Source organism: Cygnus atratus, chromosome 6 (genome assembly GCF_013377495.2).
Source record: "Cygnus atratus isolate AKBS03 ecotype Queensland, Australia chromosome 6, CAtr_DNAZoo_HiC_assembly, whole genome shotgun sequence".
NCBI classification, from domain to species: Eukaryota; Metazoa; Chordata; class Aves; order Anseriformes; family Anatidae; genus Cygnus; species Cygnus atratus.
In genome coordinates, this window is record NC_066367.1 from 31,886,736 (window position 1) to 31,909,344 (window position 22,609).

Consider the following 22,609-nt stretch of genomic DNA (forward strand, 5'->3'; position numbering starts at 1 on the left):
TATTAAAACATATCAAGCATATTCCAACTACTTCTGCCTTCCAGCCTCCACTTGCTTGATAGAATACATTCTGACCAGAATCACTTTTTATGTTCTGACCATCTTGATGAATGATAAAAGCAAGGGGGTATATTCTGTAGACACTGAACTTACAACCTCTCTGCATAAACAAGTCACACATTCAAAGAGTCTCCAGGATCGTGCCTGTGAGCATTAATGAGCTTATTAGAAAATTGCATCAAGGATATGTGATTCCCTGTTCACAGAACTGGTGCTTTTATAAGTCTTTCTCTTGCCTTCATCTACCAGCACAGGTCAGTTTTAAATCAATGGTGTTCCTAGAACCACTATTTTTTTCTTCTCATATTGAGTTTGGTCATAAAGGGTGATTCATGTTCATAAAACATGGTCAAACTTTTGACAGAAAACAACATATGAAACACAGCATTGTTGGTTTTATTATTATGAATTCAATGCAGCGCAAATGACCTTGGCAGTAATTTTCATACTGAAAAGAAAACACTTTTGATTGAATTAATTGCATCCACTTTTGGATGCTAGGCTTCTTGCTATTGTCCACAGTTTTCATTGATCATGCACTTGAAAACCTCTTTGTCTTAAACTTTCCTTCTCTCTTAGATGAGAGAAGAACATCTTAAAGATGGCTATTCCAAAAATTATTTGAGTGTATATTTGGATGAAGATGTGATTCTTTCAATAAACATACAATTAAAGACTTTGTTTATTAGGGGAAAAACAAGTAAACAAACAAAAAAAAAAACACAAAACAGCAACAACAACAAACAGACAACCATGCTTACATGACTTTTATAAAAATAGAAACATCCCCTAAAATCTGCAACAGGACCATACCAGCATCCAGCAGAAATACATAAAAAAAACTTAGCTTCGCAGAATCCTAGAAGAGCTTGGGTTGGAAGGGACCTTAAAGATCACCTAATTCCAACCTCCCTGCAATAGGCAGGGACACCTTCCACTCAACAAGATTGCTTATACCTTAAGGCTTCTAATTTTCATTTTTACTTCAGTCTGTCTGGAGCAAATACATTATTGAACTACTTTCACCGTAGCATTTTTAATGACTGTGCTTACCAGTTGCTGTCCTTGGATGCCCCATGCTGCATACTGTAATACTGAATCCTCTACTTCTGGAGGGTTTAGCTCCAAAACTTCCCTTGAAAAAAAATTTAAACATTTTTACTTGAATACTCTGGCATCACCTTATTTATAGAACTACTGACAATGACACTATATTGAAAATGCAAAGTGACCTACCTCGTGTGTATGTTGTAAATCACGTATGAAGCTGTAAAAGAATAATGAAAAACCTGTGACAAAAAAAAAAAAAAAAAAGAAAAAAGAAAGAAAAAGAAAGCATAAGAATAACAAATACAAATACTGGATCGACAGAGTATAGTTATGATCCCAGGAAGCCCAGGATTCTCTGGTTGGGAGAGATCTTATGCTGTTGTCTTAATTTGTTATTTTGTTGAAGTCAAGTGAAATAAAAAGGACTGCCATTTAAGTGCAAAATATCAGGGCCTGATGTATGCAGAGGCAGAAGATTGATGCTGATGAACAGTATTGTACAGCTGACAATGTTATAAACCATCAAGACAAAGGGCCAAAATCTTCTAGATCAAAGTAAATTATTACATGTCTACTCTTCAGTCAAACATTACTTTGTTATACATATATCATCAGTAACAGACATTTTGCTGCCTTCTGGACTTGGGTGATCAGTTTTAACCAAGCTCACTTCTTTAACAGTCTCACAGTATGAAAATAGCGTAACTCTGTGGTATCAATTATTTACTTATGATTAATTGAAATTACTTCATGTTCAAAAATATAATTGTGATTAGGTATCACTGTACTAAGATAAATTGTTCCTTTTAATGTAAACTCTTTTCAGAAAGAAACAAAGTGACATCTACTAGACTTACTGTAGCTTCACATCTACAGAGTTACTATATCTCTACTTGGCGTATAATTTTTTTTCTATTTTTTTTTTCTGGACAGTGTCATGCTAATTCCAGTTAGATGAATACAGATATATTAGCAAAGCTGAAACCCTGATATGGAGTATTTGTTGGGAACTTTTTAGTTTATATTATCTGTACCAGGAATCTTTCAGCATATTCTCCAGAGAGAAGAGACGAAAGAGGATCACACATGAATAGAGTTATTGAAATTTGCAGTTAACACATGTGAGGGGTTTCAGAGGTCATTATTTTGACTGAAAGTTTTTCAGTAACAGAATCATTCATTTCCATTATTAGTTACCAGTCAACATACAGAAAGAATTTTGCTGGCTGATGTTACAAGAAGTCCACAAAGGCCTGTAAGGTTTGGAACTGTACTTTATGTGTTTTTTGTTAACTGACCTTTCTATAAAATTTCTGGTTTAGACAAGAATCTGTTCCATTTTCCAAATCTATGATGATTAACATCAACAGCATTTCTTCAATGAGAAGAAACATTTATTAATAATTATACCCCAAAGTAGATTTTTTGGTTATTATTACAGCTTATGATAAATATTTTGATCATGCAAGGTATCAACTTCTTCCAAGAACTTCCAAGTGTGACAAAAATAGAGCCAAATTGTAATGTAGGAAATAGAAGGACACTGTGAAGAGTATTCTGAGAAGTTTGATGCTTATTTTCTCTTAGTAGCTACCATAAACATATCCACTATCACATCTTTTTCTATATATACCTATATGTTTACTTATATGCATAGTAGACTGCTTGCTTACATGCCATAATGTTTAAATTTCAGTAGGGCTTGTGGAAAAAATTAACCTGGTAATAACATGATAATTACCAAGACAGAGTTATTTAAATACTACTGGTAAGACAATGAGACAAACTATTGGCTTCAAAGCTCTTGCTGTTTTAAATCTTACATTGCTAGAGGTAAGAGATGGCAGATCAAAGGGACATAAACAGTTATGTCATACTGGTGTCAGCACAGGGCATATACCACCAGAGGCTACCCAGGGGGGCACTTGCCCGCAGCTGTTAAAGGGGACAGCCTCATACAACCAGTTACAGCAAAGAGTAATTGGTCTTTCACCCTTCCAGGAAAAGGCAAAAGTATATGACAAAATACTTGGAAGGCTAAAAAGTGTTTTTAACAGAAATATTTTCAAAGTAAATTCCTAGATAGAATAATTTCAACAACAACAACAAAGCTAAACTAGTAAGTCATTTTGAGAGCTTTAAGAGAAAATATGTTATGACAACAAGAGATACACTTTGGATTTAACACAGAACATTCCTTTTACCTCAAATAAAATTTCTTTCTAAATATTTCTGTAGAAATATTAATAACTGCTGTTAAAAGTATCGATACCTTTGAAAGAACACAAGGAGGAGACAAACATTACGATGAAGTCACTTTCAGAAGGGATGCTGAGGTTTTTCTCAAATTACTCATGTTAACTTTATTTTATAATACAAACACTATGAATAAGCTACAAGTAGGAAGTTTCCTAATTCATCCTGCTTGCAACAGTCACATACTGAAACACAATCATTAAAAAAAAAAAAAAAAAAAAGAGAGAGAGAGAGGGTATAGAAAATCTCTTTTTCAATTCTGGCATCTATAATAAGCACTACATTGCTAGGAGGTTCTAGCAGTTTTGTCTAAAGGTTTATGTCATGCTTATATACCATTTTTAGGATCTCCACTATTTCAGTAAAGCCAGGTTGCACAGAGCTGTATCAATTGCTGGGACCACATGTCTCCTGATCCCTAATGTACATCTGGCACCACACAGGAGGAGCCCAGTTGAGGGCACCAAGCCTGACACTAAACATAGTGACCCTCACATACCAGTGAGGCTCAAAATACTAGGACCAAACCTTCCCCGGTGCCACCAGCCAAATCCTCTTTAAATCCTCTTTGGAAGAGGCATGCATAGTCTCTGGGGATTTTTCCCTGCAAGTCTCTTTTTTTCTTTTTTCTTTTTTTTTTTTTTGGGGGGGGGGGAGGGGGGTAGGGATGGGGCATGTGTACTAATAAGAAAAAAAAAATCTTGTCAATTTATGATGGCATTTGCAAAGAAACAGATTAGAGCTCAGAAGGGTAAAGCTTGGGCTGCATTGCTCCCTCTTACTGTGCATTTACAATGAAGGCTTTGCATCTTCTCAAGCATTCAAATCTGAAATGTTACCATTTCTATTCTGAAATGTTTTCAAACATTTCTTGTACTCTATGTCTTCTCACTAGGATGGTATCAAAAGACTAAATGAAGGCTAATGTTTTGAATATGGGCAGTGGACTACTCCAGCTGTCCAAAAAAAAATAAAAAAAGACACTTAAGTCATCTTCTGGGTATAGGGAAAGGAACTGATTAATGAATATGGACACAGGGAAGGTCTCTAGGATGTAGAGCAATGTAGGAAAGCAAAGACTTTTAAAATATTAAATGCATTACAGTAATTTCTGCACTGACATACCAGTGGAGGAATATGAAGAAAAGAAAAAGCTGGTTAAGATTTAATAATGTAACTGTACACGGTAAAGTGGGGCCCTGTGAGGATCTTTACCTACATGTATCTTGCTAGGGTTCAGGCCTTTCTGACAAGAAAATAATTTGCCTGTTTCTACTGTGATAAGCTGGAAAATATTCCACACAAATTTCATCTAAGAATGGTGAAAATGGCTTTTTAGATAAGATTGACAGCATACCTCCCCCTCAACAAAATTTATTTTTCTTTTGCCACAAAATATAGTTGGAAACAACTGTTGCATATCATTTTTTTTTTTTAAATTTAGTCTTTCATCAATGTGTAAACTGAATATAGGCTTTCACGTGACACAGTTCAACACTAAAAAAAAAAACAACAGCTGCATTGAAAACCTTAAATTACAGAATAATATTACAAAGGACCTAAAAGGAAAAGGTTTAAAAAGTATCTTCAAGACAAATTCTTCTAGTCAAAACATATTGAAATAACAATCTATTATTCAGGTAACAGCCAACTGTAAAAATAAAACAACAACAACAACAAAACACTTATCAATCATAATCTGAACTTTTAGATGACATACGGTTCTGAGTTTTATATGTCCTATATTTTCTGTCTTTCAAGGAATGACTCTGTAATTCTAAGGTCGCTAAAAACGAAATATTGTCTTAGAACTCAATGCATAGTCCAGCAAGATGCAGCAAAACAATGTGCAATATACACTTAGCCAAGTACACTTCTGTAATATACTCCAGGAAATAATTAATTCATTGTCCTTGGGTAACTTGGAAAACATCCCACATAGAATAGTGTTCGTGCTAAAAATCTGCAAGGAAAACCTCACCAGCAGTATTTCCACAGGATGGTGAGTGTCCTCAGCTCCTGGGAAATGGAGGAGAGCTCATGACATTAGAACTCTGCAGCACTATAATCACAAAATACCAAACACCTTGATGAATCCTATATCCATTTCCTATATTAGAAATAGCATGTGAAAGCATATAATTGGTTTATTTAGAGCAATAATAATGCCTCCTTGCTCACATGGCTTTTTTGCAAGGTAGTGAGCAGATTGTTCTCTATTTTTGTTTTTACCCACATAGACACCCATACTCTGAACTAGTTTCTGCATTTCTCAGTGCTGCTATACCCTCTTTTTCTCTAAATTCTCCTTTTAGATTCAAATAAGATTTTTCTCAGGGCATAATAGCACTCAGTCTGAGGAAGAACAATGAAAAATAACAGTATATGAAATATAAATTTTAGAATCTACAGTATACTTTCAGTTATCCCAAAGTTTATCAGCCAAATGGCATTTATTTCTCATACGCAACAGTAGATATATATTTATTTGTATTATATGTAGTGAATAGCAAGGAGACTATTTGGAAGCCATATTCTTCCCATTAATATTTAAAATACTTAAATAAATAAGGAGTATCATCAAATAACTAAAAACATAGAATATGCCATTACACCTATCCCTCCTATCTCAAAACACATACATTGACTTACAAAAAGAAAGGCAATTTCTCACATTAGGTTCCAAACCATACAGATCTTTATGATTCATCAGTGAGATATCAGATCTTTTATGGGTTCATTTACACTTCCAATCGCCTCTAAAAAAAATCTAGTATTTTAAGACATTACTAGCCTTAATGAAAATCATTTTTATTGTTATTGTAACAATTAAAAGAATGAATCAGAATTAGAAAGATCAGCTTTAGTTGCAAAAAAATTTTAACTGTTCCAAGGTATGTTCCATGATTCCCAAACAGTATTATTCATAAAAAGAGAAAGAACAAGAAAATGCTTTCATTCTTTCACTTTCACAGCAGGCAGTTATTAGGCAGTTCAAAGCTAAGAGAATCCAATCTGAAAGAGCTTTGCATGCCTCAAAGCTTTTCTATTTTTTTCCAGTTATATCAGTTGGTCTAATAAAAGCTAATACCTCTTCCCACAAATCTTGTCTCACTTACCCATTAAAGCCATCGCATTTATAAAAACAGTGTTACTTAGACACAAAGATTCCTCAACCCAGGTGAAAAAATAAATAAATCCTGTAAGTGGTGCTTCTTAATTAATAACCTTTTTTAATAGTATATAGCATGAACCAAGAAAACATGGGAGAGGACACACCAAAACAGTGAAATAAACCAGAATATATCTTGCAAGAATCTTCATTTATTCATTCATCTGTGGCCTTTGTCTGTTTTTAACATTGTACATAATACATCAGTGAAACGGTTACGCATGTTTTCAAAATGCCATGGTAGGTGTCAGCCGCAGAACTATTGGCTGTTGTACACAGCTTGAAGAATAGCAACATGAATAGGATTTTGTCTTCATCCTCTTTTCTGCAATTGAATTACACATTTGAAGAATTACTGAAAAAATCTACTTATGCTCAAAACCAAACCAAAAGGCTTTTCCATGGTAAAGCAATTACAAGGCCAAGATAAAAGTTAACCGATCATACATTCATCACTCATGCAAGGAAATACTCCCACAGAACTACACATGGAACTTCATTTACTGTTGATTCTGAAAAAAAAAAAAAAAAAAAAAAAAAAAAAAAAAAAAAAAACAAACAAACTAGAGACCTTCACTAAAGACTCAAAAAATCAATTTAAAAAAACAGATGGAAACATACATTGTTTCTTTTTTTGCCTTTGGGATAAAAGTGTCTGTTTCTTTTTTTGCCTTTGGGATAAAAGTGTCTTTTTAGAAAAACGGAGCCTCCAGAATATGCAATGAACTACAAATAATAAGAAAGTACCAGAAGCAAAGTAGAGAGAATATGAGGGGAACACAATGAAATATAGACGCATAGCATGGTTAGAGAGCCATTTTGAAGGGATTACTGAAATTAATGCACTATAGCACTATGCTTGTGCGACAGTTGCACCAAAAGCAAGTGACATAGCAGACAGATTGAGACTACGCTGATGATCTGGGGGCAAATCTATACCACAGACACATACAATCCATCTAACTCCACATGATTTAACCCCAGTCAAATGTGAATGCAATGAAGTGCAACGCTTAACTAGTTGTGCATGGGCTCATGATACAGGGCTTTGGTGTGGCTTCTCAAGCATGATGCTGCATTGATCCAAATGAAGAATTTCAGACTGAAATTAGCAACTACAAACAGTGAAAAAGCATACAAATTAAGACCAAAATGTGGTTGGATGTCCCTACAACATACTCTGTTGCATGATATTAGGTGTGCCTTTGCTACTTATTTTTCAGCTAGTGTAGTACGAGCCAGTCAAAATGAATAACTATTACATATTTACAAAAAGACAAGTTACTATATATTCAAATCCACTCTCTATACAAAAATCACAGCTTATACATATTATTTAAATATATTATGCAAATTATTACCTATATTATTTCTCTTCTAGCTAGTGGTATTTCACTCACAGTTTTGCTATCCGTACACTGGTGTAATTCAGATTTCCAGCAATGAAAATGAGAAAAGACTTTGAACAGGTCATTAATATTATACATAAACTCTTTATTTGCTGCACATTTGGAAAATACCAGATTATTTGTGGTTAGATTTCATCCTTTGTGGTAGCGTCTTGAAAGAAAATGAGTTACAGCAGAAAGGTGTTAGTCTTTGTTTTATGCCATCAGGATTCAAAACAGCAACTTTTTGTACTCCCCCCCCCAAAAAAAAAAAAAAAAAAAAAAAAGAATATCCACATAACAAATTCTTATTCTTCATTTCCTTTCTATGAGCTTTAAGACATGTGACTTTGCTAGGACCACAGTGCAAAGAGAATGGAATCAGTATCTAATGTGCTGAGACAGAAGTTTCACAAAACAAGAAAAATACATTCTTTTCTTCCTTTTGTATTACAAGAAGTATGACTTCCCTGTTAGTGAAACCTTTGGTGCAGTTAACAAGCTGAAATCAGTAGCTGTATGACTACTGATATCTAAATCAGTACTAAGAACAAAGTACAGCTGCTGGATGAATCCTCCATCCATTTTGCAATTTGTGTGTTAAATAATGCAATAATGTTATCAATAACATTATCAGGTGAAATCCACCTTCATTGAAAACTGCATTATTATTTACTTTAAATGTTCTCCATTTGCTTGTCCAGTCTGACTCCATGTGTTCTCCAACACAGGAGCTTCTAATAAAACCGCTTAAACATTGAAATTTAGCATGGCCAAGTTTGGTTTTCATGTAATTGGCTGTTCGAATGCATAACAAGTGAAGAAAGAGCTCTGCAGCATCAATTTCAGAACTGCAGACACATGAAACCAATATGGATTACCTCATATCACAAATGAAGAGCTCAAATAAAACTCTAGATCAATAACAAAATGACTCTCTATATTTACAAAAATAATGCTGGTTAACAAAATTTGCTGATTTCCAGGTATGGCAACAATTACAGTGAAATCTTAGACTGTGTATTAATACTAAAGATCAACTCTCACAGGGGTGTACACCAGAAATGGTTCACATTGTGCTCCAGTAAAGCGGCACGTTTTGTTCTTGGTAAGTGAAATGTTTGGCTACTATTTGCCTGGTCCTATATTCAGCAAGAATTTAAATACAAGTTTAATCAGTTGAGTTGATGAATGATTTCATATGGATTATATCTGGGTTAGACAAAAGGCTCAGAATTTAACTCCTTCATGAACTGTGGATTTGTACCACAACCCAGTAAATCCTTTCAGCGTACCTTAGTTTCAAACTGCAGTTATTGATACATTGTTTCATAGCTCATCCAGCTAGAAAGTACTGTTATGATCATCATGCCCAACCTCTTTCATCTGAAAAACAGTTTAAGACTTCACACTTCAAATAGTATGACAAACAAATAGAGATTCCCAATGGTTTCTTCAAAGGGTTTCATAGAAAGCACTGGGAAACAAACATGGAGTCTATAATACCAGGACGAAGAATCTCTACACATCTTTGAATCCTATTGTTCCTACTCAATTTTGGAAATGAAAAACTAGAAGTGAGTTTTGCCAGTATTGATGTCTAAATCTCTACATATTTTTCGCATAACTTTTGGCCTTCTTGTTTCTGAAAGCTCTTTATCTAATTGCGAAGCTAGCTTGATGCATTTGCAGCACTGGAGTTAAATGACAAGGTTATTACTTTGCAAAGCATCATATTTATTTGTTTCATTCAACATCATTTACTTGTCCTGATTGATAAGAAATATGACATATCATTGGTAATAATTTATGGTTAGCATTAATACTTTTCAGTGTGAAATATTACCAGCCATAACAACTATTTGCTGCCAAACTAAAATAAATATAAAAGCATGACATTTCTAGACATGCAATTTGTCTGTAAGAAAAAAAAGGCTGTCAACGAAGCCTAAACAAAAAGGCACCTCTAAAAAATTTGCTAAAGCTTCAACCATTCTACATATAACTTTTCAATAAGATTAATTATCTCAAGAAGAAGACATTCACTGCAGAGTGTTAATTAATTCACAATCAATTAAACTCAGATCATCTAACAAACAATAATGTGATACAAAGTGCAGTTGAGAATAACTGCAGAAACTTCTTTTTCCAGGGCTGAGATACATCAAGGGCTGAGATAGACCACCCTATATTTGGATATGCAACTCAATCATTTTTGAATACATAATAATTTCAGATGAGTGAATTATTCAAGAAATCGTTCTGCATTACTACTTCTGAAAGCCTCATATATCACTGCCTTTTGAAATTCCATTAGTTACACTATCATGTAAAATATGTTTCTTGAGTCTTGTACGAGATGACTTACAACAAAAATTTATATGATTTTTTTCTGGCTTATTTACCTTCAGCATTAAAAAACGTGTAATGTCACTGAAATCACAGTTACATGATGGTGAAGCTAGTAAGCCTCGAGCATAAAATGAGCATTTTTATACTGATACACATGTACTCACACGTCATTCTCATGCATGCTCATACTCAAATACAGTATGACTAAAAATCTGACTTTACCAATATTTCATTATTTATAGAAACTTGTCTTTTCCTAAATTGCTTTACAGGCAGATTCACAATGTGCATGTATATTTTGATCCCAACTAGCATTAGGGGGAACACAATATATTAATTCTGACAATACGACCAGAAATTTGTCTCCACAGAAATATGAGGCTGATGAAGGTGCTTGCTTCTGGTCAACTGAGCTGAAGAACTCAATTCTGTCTTAGAAAAATGCATATTTAACCACTTTAATACTGCCCAATACTTCAGTCTGATCTCTTCACAGGGTCCTTACAGTACAAACTGAGTCCCATACAAGAGGCATCTCTTATGAGAAATTTATATCGAGTATCTCCACGCATATTGAAAACTGTTAATTGAGAACTAAATATGTTCTATATCACTGATTCTTGAAAGCAGAACTGCATCAAGCCTCCTTAGAGTGTCTGTGATCGTTAATTTAGTTTGCTCTTTCAGATGCTGTTGAAGAAAGAATTGAGCCAAGATTTGTTTTTTATTCTCAGCTTTTCTGAGATAATATGTTCCTCACATATTGTATTTATTCAAGCAGATTGCAAAAGAGGAAAATGGGAAGAGGCAGAAAAAAATAACACCTTGTTTTAAAGACATGCAGTTGTACAAGTGGCGATATTTACAAAAATGTGCATTAGCTGATTCAAGTGAAATATGTACAAAGAAATGGATAAGAAAGATGAAAAATATTTTCTAGTCATATTCCATATAAAACAATGTCAAGTTTCTGAGCACAAAACTGAGCTGAAGGTACCCCAAAACAATGAGGATACAAAACAAAATCTAGGAATACAGTGCCTTGATTTTGAAGAAATCAAGAAATTTTGAAGAAAAGACTACAGTCTCAGTTTAATTTTTTCTTCTCCGGACCATCTGACTTGCTCTGGCAACAGTAAGACAGCAGATACCAAATGCTCCTCTGCTGTTTGCTTACAAATGACACAGGGAGATGAAAAGACCCAATGGAGCTCAAGAAGGGATAAGCAATGAGATAAATGGCCTGTGAGCCTGACGAAATGCAAAGGGAGAATGGAAAAGGAAACAAAACTGGGGGAAGCAGATGGGTAAACCAGCAAGCAAGAAGATGGAAAAAAGAAAGCAAAAAATAGGGCTAAATATACCAGAATGGGGGAAAAATAAATAAATAAATAAAAAGAACAAACAAGTATAGAACAAAGCAGAATTCAGTCCCTTAAAAGAATGAAACACAATGAAGAAAAGAATGAAGACAATCAGATCAAGAGAGAATGAACAGGCAGCAGGGAGGGAAAGCAGTCAGCAGATCTGCAGCATGTGGGCATGGTGGCTGGAAACACAGGCTCTTGAGACTGATGAAGGAAATTTGTGAAGAGCTGATTGACTTGTAGAGCCTTCCTCTTTGGAAGATAAAAGATAGGAGTGAAAAAGACAGTACTTGAATGCATGAACTTCCTCTGTCTTTTGATACTTTTTTGGCACCATCACTAATTGCTTAGCATGGATGCACCATGTGGAATGGCAGGAATGCAGCGTGTTTTTCCCAGGTGATAATTTGTTGCCTTCTCTAGGAGTCTCCTGGAGTGATACAAGGACACCTTTAATCATATCTCTGGGTGTTAAGGACCTCCAGGGATTTTTGCTGTACAATTTTTTTTGTTTGTTTCATTTTTTGTTTTCCCCGATAGCATGCAATTCCGTATTACAGAGTTTCTGTGAGAAAATGGCTGTCTGCTTTGACTTTTGAGTATTTAACTGCCTTAACATCCCAACGGGTTGAGCTGTGAACAGGTTTTCCAATTACATTTGAAACCCACAAGGTTAAATGTTCCTTTACCACCAACGCATCTTTATGAATCAGCCAGCCAACATGGTTGGGAGCTCATCACTCCAAACCATCCTCTAGAAATCCTGTTTAAACTCTTCAAATGATTTAAAGACTGGAAGCCAGATTTCTCCCCTTCTTACATCACTTCTGTACTGGACTGTGAACTCCAGTATCTTCAACAAACTATACCTATGTTAAGACAGCATGAAAAGAAACTCCTGTCCATAGGAATAAACTCCATAAAATTAATTAAGGCTAAATTTCACCTTTAGTTTTATCTCTATGATTTCTCTGGCGCTGTTCCTCCTGCTAGCTGGCTTATATTGTTCACCTTCTGTTCCAGTACCTTGTTACAAAACTGAGCAAAATACCACATTTCCATGCAGTTTCCAACAATTGAGCTCACAGCCAGTTACCCACTCCAGCACTTCCTATTAACAAGCCATGATGCTTCTTGTAGTCTACTAGGCCTACCCTCACTAATTTTCTCTTATTGTACCATATTTCTACATTAGTCTCTGCCGTTACCCCTGTCAAAAGAACTGTAATATCATAAAATGGCCACATGAAGTAGAGACTCTTGCAGCAAATAAAAGACCTCTTCATGATGAAGTGATTAAAAGGTCATGATAAGAGAGCTATTCATTTAGTACAAGGGACTACTTCACAGTGATCTCAAAGAAGCTATAACAAAGTGATGAATACCTCACACCAAATTCAGCTCACTGGGAAACATCTAATCTGGTGCTATATTTGCAGACAATAAATAGAATTAAAAAGGTTAAATTTGTGCAGATAGTTGACTGCCTTCACTGAAACATTAATTTATTGCCTGAGACCCCAGGATTACAAGCTTTCATGCTTAAATACCTGAAAAGACCTGTCCTTACTTTAAAAGAGCACTAAAATTGGATAATAAAAGGGCACACGTTAATATTTCTCTAAAAAGTGGACCCAGCCATTTGATCTGGTAGGTCTGTCACACTACCCATGTTCTGCAGAGCATGAGACCAGAGCTTGGTTTAAAGCATAATGTGCAACAAAGACAACTTTGCAAAGATGTGTTTAAAACATTTCTCTGGGACAGTTACATGAAGGTCTAGTCTTTGCAATCTACTTCAAGGTATTTCAACTCTGTCTGTGTATGTATGTTAAAAGATCTTTCATTCCATCTGTACCAAAGTAACTGCTAACTCTCGTTTTGCAGGAAGTCACTTACTCATCACTCCTCTTTTCAACACTGTTGAGAAATGCAAATGCCAGCAGATTTATCTGCTTTTCTGACTGACCTATTGGCCTAATCAGAGAAGAGACAGACAATTTTTCTTTGATCAAGGAGCCAGGAATGCAGCCAAAGCCTCTTCTGAAAACGACGATGGGTTCCTCATGCATAACGTAGACAGGAGATACCCCTGCCATACAATGAGCTACAAGAAGAGAATCACAAGATGGGATGGTTAAGGTGTCTGAAAAACACACAGACCTTTATTGTCTTTGGGCATTTGCTCTAGGACAAAGTTTTCAATTACAGAAATCCAACCATTTTTTAAAGGCTGGAAACGGTGGCTTAAATTATGTTCTTGCAATAGTGTTTCTAATGAAAGGCAGCTCTGCCTCAGCATTTTTTAAGCAATGACCTGGGTCAGGCTGACCCTTTTCCTTTAGGCTAAGTAAATCTATATTCCTGGAGGTAAAAAACAAACAAACAAACAAAAAACAACAACAACAAAAAACTTTCCATTAAGGTTACCTGCCCCTCTTTCAGTGAAGAAGTAGCAAATTCCAGATTCCAATGATAAAAGAGCTAGCTAGATACTTAACTGCCTTATTTCTCTAAGTTCTTTATTGTTGTTCTCTGGGGAAGTGACTGGTACTTTTTTTTTTTTTTTAATCTATTTTCATCCTTTATATAATGTTATTACTACGTCTTTTATCCTATTTTAAAAATAATTAACTTCTTCATTTGTTCTTGCTGTTACATGTTTCTCAGAGAATTACTTTCTGTTCTGATTGTACAGTCACAGGACATAACAGACCACTTGTTAAATTGCATCAGATATTTGCTCTTATTAAGTAATGGCAAAACAGCTTTTTTTTTTTTTTTAGCACTCTTACAAAAGATCACTGTTATTGGTGTACACAGCAATGACTACTGACAAGGCTGTTTCCACCAGTATCTCTGAAGGAAATTTCTTCATTACCACCACACATCTTCCTTCCACTGTCTCCATGTAACACAGCTTTGGATGCTCTCGTGTTAACAGAGCTGATAAAATACAGTACGGTTTGCTTCCTGTTTGACACTGTGGTTTTCCTAAGACATTTAAAAGGGCATTGGCAACAACACTATTAATCATCTTCACCTACTGCCTTGTCAAAGCAGGAAAAGGCAACTTCAACTTCAAGAATGAATTCAAGAAAATATCTATATTTATTTCATCTATGTTGGCTGGTACAGAATATGTGAAAAGCACAGGTCATAGACATATCAGCACAACTAATAACACAGATGGTATTGCTTGTGTTAATATAGCTCCCTTGAGAATTAATTTTTTTGTGCTGATAGACCTTTCCTCCCTTGACTTTCAACATTTCACAATTTTGTTTGTGGTATTTATAGAATTCCCCATCTGTTAACTATTTTCCCTATTTCCATCAAGAGACATCATTTGCAAGTATTTCATTAAAGCCCTGTTCTGATAATCAAGACCAACAAGATTTACAAGGTCATGAATCATGCTCATGAACTGACTAACTTCATGGTGGTTGCTAGGCTCGCCCTTCCCCATGACAGTGAACAATACCAGTTTACAGCTGGTATAGGACACCTTCTACCATGAGATGCAATCTCAGGTTGCTATCTTGAGTGCAAAGTGGCTTCAGTGATTACACTAAACATATTTTTTTAATCATCTCTGTGTAAAAGCTGCAGAAAGGGTGCTCAAGTCTTCAGTCAACGGTGCATCAGTCATCAGCTAAGATAGTATCAATACCACTACATATTTTCCTGTATGTAGGTTAAATGTTTCCATGATCCAGCTTCACTACACCAAGTGAAGGACTCAGAGTTGATCCTTTAACACTGCTGCATGGGCTATGAGTCAATTTGCAAAACCTTCTGACAAGTCACTTGCACATTTCTGACCTTTCATTCTGATCCCAAAATCTTTGTGAAAAATCTAATCACTTCAGAAAAGTAAAAAAATAAATGAGTTTGATAAACAAGCAAGGTCTTTCTATGATTTATTAGGGGGGACATTCTTTTTACAGCTTTTCTTTTAAGCATGCTTCATTTCAAAGGTATTTATCGTTGTATATACTGAGTTGAATGGGATTCTGAATGTGAACTCCAAAGGAATATTTTTTCTTTTGTGAGCTTTTGGTCTACTGACCAAAACTTTATTTATTATTATTATTTCTTAATAATAGTAATTTTAAAAAGGAAAAAAAAAAAAAACAACTTTGCTTTTCACATAGGAATTGTGAATTTTAGATGAAACAAACAGAAATGTTGATTTGTATATAAATTCTCCCAACCCATAATCATTAGAAGAGTAACACAGCTAAATTCCTGTTGTTATCAAAATGTCAGCTAGAGTATCTTATTTTCTTGATTTCTTGTTCATTTTGTGATCTATAAAGCAGAATAAATATTTGAAAAAACAAAAAAAATACAAAAAAAAAAAACAGGCCTTGTCATATAACTTAATCATAAACAGAAGCTATGTGGGGAGTGATGTTGAATGAATTAGGGATATCAGATGATGAAAATTCAAATTTCTCTCATAAGTTGCTTAAAACTTGTTTCAGCCAAGTTGGACTTGATGATCCTTGTTGGTCCCTTTCAACTCAAGATATACTATGATAGTTCAAGAAATAAGTAAAGAATCTGGGTTTTGCTATAGCAAGGACTAAAAAGCTCAATAGCCACCCTGTAAAACTGAAATCAAATAGTTTGTGAAACCCAACATAAATGTTTCAGATCAAATTCTTAACCTAGTAATCTAGATTCGTATTTCGGCATATCACCTGACAAAGAGAAATTGAAAGGAAATGATTCTTGAAAGAAGAAATCCCCTATTAAAGAAGACTATCCTCATTTTAGGCCTTTCAAATCTAGATATTGATAAAAAAAAAATAAATAAGTAAAATAAAAAATTACTGCCTATCCTTTTAGCCTATGGTGTGAATGTATCTGAAAAGGAAATTTATCTCTCTGATTAAATTCTTTTTATTAACTTCTGTAAACTTTAACTAGTCCATTAACATGTGATTTGTATACATAAACAAGTAAGCAATAAATTTAAATGCGTACTATTAAGATTGTAAGATAGGTTCACAGTAGTTTACTCATTATATAAAGTGACAACTGGAGACTATGGGTTATTTGCACAATGAAACCTTAAAGATTTATTTGGTCATGGAGGTTAACAAAGTAGTCAGTGCCCATGAGGATGGGTTATAATTTCAACAGATTATTGCACATGGGAGCTCTCTTGCAGGGACAACAATAATATCATGGTCCTCTCAGGGCCATTTTTGACTTATCTATTTATATGCTCCTTCTGCAAAAAACATGTATGGGGAATAGACTTCAAAGCTTTCCAATGACGGATGCATTTCAGTGTTAGATCAAGTCAATGACGTGTTAATAAACAAATGAAACGCTTACCTCTACTGTGATTCTCAAAGATCATGATGGTTATCTGCACTTTTAGGCATTAAAATACCTCTAGAACACACTTCAGTCACTGGAAATTGTTACCCTTACCCCTTCCATATGTGCTAAAGCCATCATAATTAAAACATGAAATAATCCAAGTGATTTTACATCAAATACCTGATGCTTATATTCCTCCCACATACTCAAGTGGAGCAAATTCCACAATATAGCCACTTATTTGACATTTAATTCATCTTCCTTATAATTCTATGGGCAGAATTCAATGATTAGACCTAAAGTGATTATGTATATAATGAGTAAAAACAGATCAATGCTTTTTTAAATTTCAGTAGTGGTAGTTATAAAAATGTTTAAGCACCTTCAATATGAGGAACAACTTAGTAAAATTCACATTTATGTCCTTTTAAAAATAATAATGATAGTTCAATAAAATTAAGTTTCTTAGATTTTTAAGTAACTGGTGGCTATTTTATTATAATTTACTAGCCAGATTCTCAGTTGCTGCACCGCTTTCTATCTCTGTAGACTCGGTTGACCTATGTCCATTATGAACATCTACATCCTCATTTTAAATATTGTACTTTGTCTTTAAATGAAGTGGTTTATTTGTCAGAAGAAATATGCAATAGGGCACTTACTCAAGAGGTTGAATAACCATTAATTTCTGTTTGATCTGGATCTTGACCATTAGGTCACCTGAAAGCTTCTCAGAAACCTTACACTACAAAAATTGTGCAGCACTTTGAATGGCTTACCTAAGTCCCTTTAGTTATATTGTACTTATGAAATCCATAAATTCAATATGGAATCTGATATTAAAAAATATATATACAGAAGCATATATTTCATAACAATGAAAACAAACAAAAAAAATATATATATCAGAACAATGTCAGATTGCCACAAGCAGCAAAGCTTTGTACACAGTAAGAAGAAGGGACAGGATTCACAGTAAATGCAGCCTCTTGTGGGGCAGATTTATTCTCAGTCTGGTTCTGTGACCTGAGACTGAGGGATGTAACTGTTCCAAACCCTCAGTCCAAGTCTGGATCTTCTCTGAATTAATTCAATAAAATCCCATGGTCTTCAGTGGTACAGAGGCCAGCTACCCTCACAAATGTAAAGAGACATTTCGGGCATCTATTTCACATGTGGAAATCAGCTTGTAATTAAATAAGTGTTTCATAAGAATCCGTGGAGTGACCTGACTACACACCACTCCTGTTCCAGAGAAAATTAAGTGAGCACAGAGATATAGGGTTTACATGCTAATGCTGTAGGAATGAGATTAAATGTGACCCTAAGAATTAGTTCTCATTATAAAGATGATCACTCCTCCTTCTCTCTTTTACTATTAAGAATGGTAATCAGCAAGATCAGTGCACCCCACAAGCACAACACTATCAGTATAATAATACAGGCTACTACTGGTTTATATACAGGCGTAAGCTACATGATTAATTACATATTCATTTTTGAGTTAGGAATTTATAACTAATGAGAACTTTATTTTGTATTAAATATGTCTTCTGTGTTTTTCTCTTTATTTATTTATTATTTTTGGTATGAATTATGTCAGTGGTACCTGACACCTAAAGACATATATAACTAAATGGTATTGAGTTTTTTCTGTTAGAAGACACTTCTCCCTCAGTATCTAAACCAACTTTACCAAGTGGTAAAGTTGGTCAGTCTGCTAATGATATGCTTTGATAGAAGAAATTTTAGCTCTCATCATCCATTCCAGTTATTAACTGATGGGGCGTCCTACAGAAGAGTGCTTTCTTTACATATGTATTAATTCTGGTAGAACTGATCTAACAGGACTCACATTACTTTTTTTTTTTTCTTTTTTTCTTTTTTTTTAATCTAGGAGGACCTGCATTTTCCAGTATTTCCAAGCCAACCCTTTTAAATTTCCATTTGCATTTCTGGCATAGCTCCTTATCGTACATGAATGAACCTCTATTAGTCCACCATTAGCTATAAAACATAACACGAAAATTCTCTAGTCTTTCCATTGTGGCCATTGCAGCTAATCTGACCACAGTGCTTCTCAAGCAATTACCCTTTGATGATTGTAACTCTGAACTACAAAGATGAGATAAAGGCTTTGTAATGTGTTGTACAGCAAGACCAAATCTAGCAAGACTATCCATTTTATTACATACTAATAATAATACATGTACTTTTACATCTTCTAAAAGATTTTTGTCATGCCGCCAAGTGCTGCATTATATTCCACAAATACATTTTAAGAAATAAAGTGGTGTAAGTATAGATTGCTCCATCCACAACATTTTAGCAGTAAGTTACAAGTTATAATCAATCTTCTAACACTGGTAGGTTATTTTTTGCCTAATTAATTTAGTACCCAATTAATTCTGATGACTAAATTGCTGTATGCAAACAGACAAAAGCAACCCCTTTTGCTTGAAAAAAAAAATACCTGCAGTTTGACATACTTGAGAGTATTTTTCATGTGCTACTTCATTTTACTTCAACTGAACATTTGCTAGGAATAAAAAAATTGGAGTCAATCAGAGCAATTTATCATAATTCACAAATACAAATATAGTGCCAATTATATTGGCAAAGCATATTGTATTACTTTTCAGTAGGACAGACACCAATAAATTTAAGAACTGCCAATAGTTACAAGATGTTAGTTTTAAACTCAGATTTCCATTTACAAAGGCAAGTAGTACTTTATGATCTTTCAAGTTACTTTCTTTTGGCTATTTTTTCACTCCTCTTACTTACATAATTTTCCCAATCAGAGCATGTTTTTTCTATGTGCTCTGTCAGATTTTGCTAATATACAGTTATCTAAAATGCTATTGCTGGAATAGAGCTCAGTGTAATAAAGTGCTCAATGCTCAGTAATAGAGCTCAGTGTAATAAAAAAGCTGGACTGCTACAATTTCATCTGCTAGTTAGGAAGAGCTGATCAACATTCTGATCCTATTTAATGCAATTTAAGCAGGTTTTACAATCAATGAAGAAAAGAGTATTTGTTAAGTCTCAAATATGTGCTGTCCTCTGCATTGCAACAGAGAGAGTTGGGATGGAATTAAGTACCTAACATACCAATGTTTGATGCAAAAGTCATAGAAAAATCAGAATGAGAATCAGTGAAAGTCTCACCTCAAAACAGAATTGAGCTGCCCCTAAAGCATTCAGGAGATAGCAGTTTAACTAGGTTAAAAAAAAATATAATATTTTTTTCTAGTAAAAGGGCATAGAAAAGAGAGAAGTTTATCACCTTACTATTTGCAAGAACCTTTTACATATTTGAAGACCTACAGTCCCAGACTTCACCTGCCGAAGCTAAGGAAACTCAATTCTTTCAGGCCATAAGTTAAAAAAATATTTTCAAGATTTCACGTGTCTAACAGAAAACACATGCTTAAACACTGAAATGTGATAATTCCTTTTTTTTTCCTAAACAGTAGGAAACATTATTTAAATGTCCAATTTGTGACCTGCTGTAATCCCCATATTTTTTCTATAATAAAAATATTTTTTTTTGTCTAATACGTTACCTATTGTGCGCTTGTTTACTAGACATACTCCCACCTAAGTGTAACAGCTTGCCTTTGTAGCTACTGAATAATATCCTGCATATTCTAAACATTTCTCCAATTTGTTTATATGGCTTTGAATTCTAACCCTGTTCTGCAGCCTCCCAGTAAACCAGTTTGGTACAATCTTCAAATTTACATCAGTTTACTCCCTGTTCTATTATCCAAATAATTAAGCAAAATGTTAAATATCACTATCATTATAGCTAATCACCTGTGCATCAAGATTCAGATGGAAATTAAATATTTAGCTCTATCATGTGGTCAGATTTTTTTAGATAGAATCCTATTTGAATACCAGATGGATTTTTCAGTAGCGTTTAAGAGCCAGATGTAAATAGAACTCAGGCATGTAAAGTGGATTGCAGGCAAAATTTAGGTTGTAACCTGATGTTGCAAGTCTAGGGGAAAAAGAATCACTGGAAGAAACTCAGTTATCGACTACTCCCAGAGGTGTCCTTTTTACATTAAACATCTTCACACTCAGGAAAAAAAAAAAATCATAGTTTTGAAACAGGTGCTAAATTGCTTTACTATCACACATTTGATATCCCCAAGTCTGAACTCATTGTTGTTGTCTATTGAACATCCTCTTATATTCACTGCACCTTCACACCCCGTGCCCTAGCAGTCACCGCCATCCTTTACAATGCTGCTGAAGAAGGCAGCTCGCAGCGCTCTCCCTGCCTGTTGCCACAAGCACCCGCAGCCAGGCAGAGGAGCTCTCTCCCTGCCTGCAGAGACCCACAGATGCGCTGTGCCAGAGACCTGTCCCCACCACGACCAGAGCTCCTGGATCCACCAGGACAAGGATTTCAGGGGCTCTTGCTGTGATTCACAACCAGGGGCAGCAGGAGCATACAGCAGGATCCTCAACTGGAGACTGCAACTCATGCAGTGAGGAGTGGGCACCAAGGATATGGCTGAGGTACACCTTCCTGCAGCTCTTTTTGAATTTGGATCTCCCTCGTTTCAAAGTCAGCCTCAGAAGAGCTTCCTGAGTCACCTGGGGGACATCTGAAAGAAGCAAGAGATTCTAAACTGGACTCATAGGGACATTTTTCTGTGCAAATTTGCTTTCAAGCCAGGCAACTTGCAATACTAAATGAGAAGGCTTCATGCTAATAAATAATATCTTCTTTTGTCAGTTCTTTCCAGAGAATAAATTGGCTTGTTCTTGTAGAGGTATTTTTTGGAATTATGGAGAATGCAGAATTGTATCTCACAGTTAAATAAACACATACAACATTGGTATGTCAATGCTTTACGCAGCTCCTTTTCTACTGATTTTAAAGTATGGCAAACTAATGGGAGAAAAAAAAAATCACAGGCCTTTTCAAATAGAGATATTCTGTCTTGTATAAAATGTAATGAAGTCATATTTGAATACATATAACCTTGGGGTTATATAGTCTGAAGTCTTCTAAATGTGCCATGCTCTGATAATACCTGACATTTAGAGAAACATCTCCAACTGTTATGCAATAAAGTTGATAACGTTACAGAATTAAATCCACTTGGAGCATGAAGTTTTATACAAAGAGCTGAGCAAGAAGTGGAGAAAACACTAAGAACAAGAAAAGGTCTATGGATTTGGCCATAGTTGATTTTTTTTTTAATTCTATACTCTGACAAGAAACAATTTGCATCTGATTTTAAATTAGAAGACCCTTCAAACTTAAAAAAGTAAAGAAAGTAGGTATGTTCACCTCAATTCTTCATTGTTAGGAATAACTTCATTTCAAAAGTATTTAAATATTTTACAAAGCTGTAGAAGTTGTTTTCTGTAATACGTCTGCAGTTACAGGTGGCCGTCACCTCCTGGAACACTGTTTTACATGCTTAGGACTGACAAATTTTGAATATTATTTATTTATTTGGTTCCAAGGCCTTTCAAAGAAAAAATAGACTGCTTGCTTTTCCTTCAAGTCTTCAATAAAAACAGCTCTCCCATTTCTAAAAACAAACTGAGGAGACTCTTGCTGAAGCAAAGGAGGAGGAGTACAGCCAACAGCA

The 22,609-nt window shown here is 34.8% G+C and overlaps 1 protein-coding gene across 3 annotated transcripts in view; it reads right to left on the minus strand.

Moving 5' to 3' along the window:
* Positions 1–22,609, minus strand: part of DPP10 (dipeptidyl peptidase like 10) — a 520,390-nt gene that overhangs the window by 66,917 nt on the left and 430,864 nt on the right. For 2 of the 3 annotated variants that reach the window (XM_050711702.1, XM_035556057.2), the window contains 2 exons: positions 1,297–1,349; positions 1,114–1,195 (listed from right to left, as the gene is read on the minus strand). The exons of the other annotated variant lie outside the window; for it this stretch is intronic. In XM_050711702.1, coding sequence (XP_050567659.1) covers positions 1,114–1,195; positions 1,297–1,349 — 135 coding nt within the window. The remainder of the gene's footprint in view (positions 1–1,113; positions 1,196–1,296; positions 1,350–22,609) is intronic. 3 annotated transcript variants of the gene reach the window in all.